This window comes from Mandrillus leucophaeus, unplaced genomic scaffold (genome assembly GCF_000951045.1).
Source record: "Mandrillus leucophaeus isolate KB7577 unplaced genomic scaffold, Mleu.le_1.0 Scaffold641, whole genome shotgun sequence".
In the NCBI taxonomy this organism is placed as follows: Eukaryota; Metazoa; Chordata; class Mammalia; order Primates; family Cercopithecidae; genus Mandrillus; species Mandrillus leucophaeus.
In genome coordinates this window covers 813,615-815,127 of record NW_012106931.1, presented here as the reverse complement: position 1 = coordinate 815,127, position 1,513 = coordinate 813,615, and the positions used below count along the sequence as shown (strand labels likewise).

The following is a 1,513-nucleotide window of genomic DNA, read 5'->3' as shown; positions in this document are numbered from 1 at the left end:
AAATCAGCAAGAAATCTTTGTTGCCAGTACATGTTTTTTAAAGGTTTTTTTAGTTAACTCAGAATAAACTTTGCGAATCTAAAGTTTGTTCTAGTGTTTTTTGTTTCTTTGGTTTTTTGTTTGTTTTTGTTTTTGTTTTTTTGAAATGGAGTCTCACTCGTGGGAGTGCCATGGCACGATCTCGGCTCACTGCAACCTCCACCGGTTGAAGCAATTCTCTTGCCTCAGCCTCCCGAGTAGCCAGGACTACAGATGTGTGCCACCATGCCCAGCTAATTTTTGTACTTTAGTAGAGGCAAGGTTTTACCATGTTGGCCAGGCTGATCTTGAGCTCCTGACCTCAAGTGATCCAGCTGCCTTGGCCTCCCAAAGTGCTGGGATTACAGGCATGAGCCACTGCGCCTGGCCAATTTTTTTTTTGTTTTTTAATCACTAAAGGAACCATAAAAATAGAAACTATGTAGGAGACAGAACACATGGTTTCTGGTCATACTCTGTGAAGAAGTAGGTATGTAACATATTGGGCGTTTAGCTTAAAAGTTCTAAGTCATATTTTCTTTTTCCACTGTAAGATTGTACTAGGTGATACAAAGTTCATGTCACTTAAAATTCAACGGCTGTGGAAGTAGCTCTTTCAGCTTTCCATTAAGTTCAGTTTTGGAAATGTGCACATCTGTGCCATCATTGGGCAGTTATAATTTGGGGATTTAAACACCTGACAGTGATTGACCACTGTGACTTTGCTTATTCTTTTTCTCTCCTCAGTTACCGAGCTGATACCCAGACATACCAGCCTTATAACAAAGACTGGATTAAAGAGAAGATCTACGTGCTCCTTCGTCGGCAGGCCCAACAGGCTGGGAAATAATTGTGTTGGAAGCATTGGGGAGGGTTGGGGTGGGCTTGGAACACAGGTGTGTACAGCGTGCTGTAGTGGAAGTTTTGTATCATAGTAATCCTGTTTCCACTTTGTTATACTCTAGCCAAGATTGACTGTATTGGATGAAATGTGAGGATCTTGTTCAATCGGAAACCCCCGTTACCCCCTCTTTTTTTCTTTTCTTTTCTTTTTTTTTTTTACTTAAACATTTTTATGATGATTTAGATGAAAGTTGTTCTTTGTCAGTTAATGTTGGTTCCAGTCCTTCAACTGTTCATATCTACTTTATAACATTCATGTACTAACCCTTCTTCAAGATGGGGTGGGGGGTGGAAATGCAGTTTAGCCATGTCCTCAAGATAAAGTCTTGGTAAAAATAAATAAATGTCCTTTAGTTATATTTTCTCCCTGAGTGCTTTTTTTTTTTTTTTTTGGTCTTTGAACATTGAATTTTCTTGCAAAGCATTTTTTCATTGTAAGTGTAAAAACCAATAGCTGCTACACAAAGAATTTGAAGAAAGTTTAAGTAGTGTGCAACACATTTTGCTGTGATTTATGTGAAGCTAATATACTTTTACCTCACTTTTCCAGCATAATTAAATGAATCTTAATTATAGCTCCAAGGTTTGTACC

The 1,513-nt window shown here is 38.3% G+C and overlaps 1 protein-coding gene across 1 annotated transcript in view; it reads left to right on the top strand.

The window, feature by feature from the left end:
* ERH (enhancer of rudimentary homolog (Drosophila)) overlaps positions 1-1,285 on the top strand; it is a 30,006-nt gene extending 28,721 nt beyond the window's left edge. Inside the window, exon 4 of the mRNA XM_012000896.1 lies at positions 766-1,285. Coding sequence (XP_011856286.1) covers positions 766-868 — 103 coding nt within the window. The 3' untranslated portion in view covers positions 869-1,285. The remainder of the gene's footprint in view (positions 1-765) is intronic.
* Positions 1,286-1,513: the final 228 nt, after the last annotated feature.